The sequence below is a fragment of the Galeopterus variegatus genome, unplaced genomic scaffold, assembly GCF_000696425.1.
Source record: "Galeopterus variegatus unplaced genomic scaffold, G_variegatus-3.0.2 Scaffold9985, whole genome shotgun sequence".
In the NCBI taxonomy this organism is placed as follows: Eukaryota; Metazoa; Chordata; class Mammalia; order Dermoptera; family Cynocephalidae; genus Galeopterus; species Galeopterus variegatus.
This window is the reverse complement of record NW_007736096.1, coordinates 66,671-68,699: the sequence shown is the minus strand read 5'-3', so window position 1 is coordinate 68,699 and position 2,029 is coordinate 66,671. Positions and strand designations below refer to the sequence as shown.

The window sequence follows — 2,029 nt, the reverse complement described above, 5'->3', positions numbered from 1 at the left end:
TGTCTTTTGTCTTTTTTCCGTGTCCAGCAACGGATCGCAGCCCTCAGTGTTGCCCCCGTACCGGACCGGGGACCGGCAACGGGATCGCAAGCCTCGGTGTTGCTTCCCGCGCCTCGCTCAGCCAGTGAGCGGGAGCCGGTCTGTATGTGGGATCCGAACCCTCGAACGGGAGCGCCGCCGCGCTTCCCAAGCGGCGCACTACCCAGTGCGCCACCGGGCCGGCCCCATGTACCAACATCTTTAAAGGGCACATGTACGCTTCAAAAGGTTAGTGGTGAAACATCCAACACATTTTGGAGAAACAGGGTGGTGTAGATGCCCCACATACTGTCGTCCCTTGGTATCTCTGGGGGGATTGATTCAAGACAATCCCACCTCACCCCCTGCAAATACCAAAATCCAAGGATGTTCAAGTCCCTGATATACAATGCCATAGTATTTTCATATAACCTATGCACATCCTCCTGTGTACTTTAAATCATCTCTAGATTACTCATAATACCTTATGCAGTGTAAATGCTATGGAAAGAATTGGTATACTGTATTGTTTAGGAAATAGTGACAGGAAAAAAGTTTGCACGTGTTCAGTACAATTTTTTTTAAAGAATATGTTCGATTCGCTGTTGGTTAAATTCATAGATGCAGAACCCACGGATACCAACAGCTGTTCATATATGCTGGGATTTTCTTCTGCTTCTCCCTAACACACATCGTCCTTCTTGGATCTTAGAACTTCTCTGGCTCTAGAAACTGGGGCTCCCAAGAAATCACTAGCCAGACATTATATTATCTGAAATATAGGTAGATTACATTTACAATTTTTGGTTGTGACAATCTCTGTTTTGGTTCCATTGTGGTGTTTCAATTTCACCTCCAAACTCAGAAAGCTCTGCTTCTTATCAGCTTTGGTTTGAAGATGGCAATAAGTTAAAGCAAGTCTACTATATTTCAAAGAAAAAGTTTCAAACTATTAAATTTAACTAACGAGTTCAGTGGGAACTTTACAATGTTGACCCTGCACATTGTAATATATGTACTGCTTACAATAAAGAAAAAAGATGGTTTAGCACTTGTTTACAATACAGCATGAGGTATTTTCAGCCCTTGTATAGAAATTAACCAGGATCGTTAGTTAATTAACACCTCACCTTAAAATTGGTCTCGCCTTGCATATTAGGTGCTGATATTTCTTGATGGATGATGAAGAGATTGCGAGCAAAGGTCATGAGGACCCCCTGGAGATCCTCACCGATTGTTCTGTTAATGATATCCAAACAAATGAGTTTACCAACGATTCCCCTCACATGCTTAAAAACAATCACCTTCTCATTTGTGCCTGTCTGGTGATGGAATTTAATGAGTATTTTCAATCTCACAAGGTGGCAATCTTCAGGGAGATATGAAAGATGAGGCTGCATTTTAACTTGTCAACAAAAAGGATTTGAGTAATAAATATTTTTTATTAATCAACTTAACAGAATATAGCAAATAGGTTCAGTCATTTCTAGAAAAAGGCTACCATTAAGCTAGGACAGTAGTATGAGCTCATTTGAAAAACTGTTTAAGTTAGTTTAAGAAAATCATTGCTAAGTACAATTCATGCCTAACAATTTCCTTGTCTACAGAGACATTTGCATATCAGTATTCTGGGGGCTTTTGTCCGGGATTTATTTTCTTTTTCATGTGTTCAAGTGATTCTTCTACTTATGAGAGTGCCCCATCCATTTTCAGGGGAGAATGTGCCCCATTCATGTACAGCTGTCTTTACAAAGCCGAACACCCAATTTATGATTTCAGAGACTTGCAAACTGTACTGTAGCATATACTGTGGTCAGTGAACATCCCCAAACAACTAAATTGTTGTAAGTTTTAACTTGGAAATAAAACTCTAAGGTATTTTTCTGGCTATTTTTTGAATTTTATTTATCAAAGGAAAAAAATAGACTAAGTGAATGGATTAATTTTTAAAAAATTTCTCTGTCCTGAGGGGATGAACATAAAAAGCTACCCCCAAGTCAGCTGCAAAAAC

General features: G+C 39.9%; 1 protein-coding gene across 1 annotated transcript in view; it reads right to left on the bottom strand.

The window, feature by feature from the left end:
• Positions 1–1,148: 1,148 nt before the first annotated feature.
• The window catches only part of LOC103609717 (IQ domain-containing protein H-like), a gene marked incomplete at both ends in the record, with an annotated part of 58,929 nt that continues 58,048 nt past the window's right edge, over positions 1,149–2,029 (bottom strand). The window contains one exon of the mRNA XM_008594009.1: positions 1,149–1,257. Within this exon, the coding sequence (XP_008592231.1) occupies positions 1,149–1,257 (109 nt within the window). The remainder of the gene's footprint in view (positions 1,258–2,029) is intronic.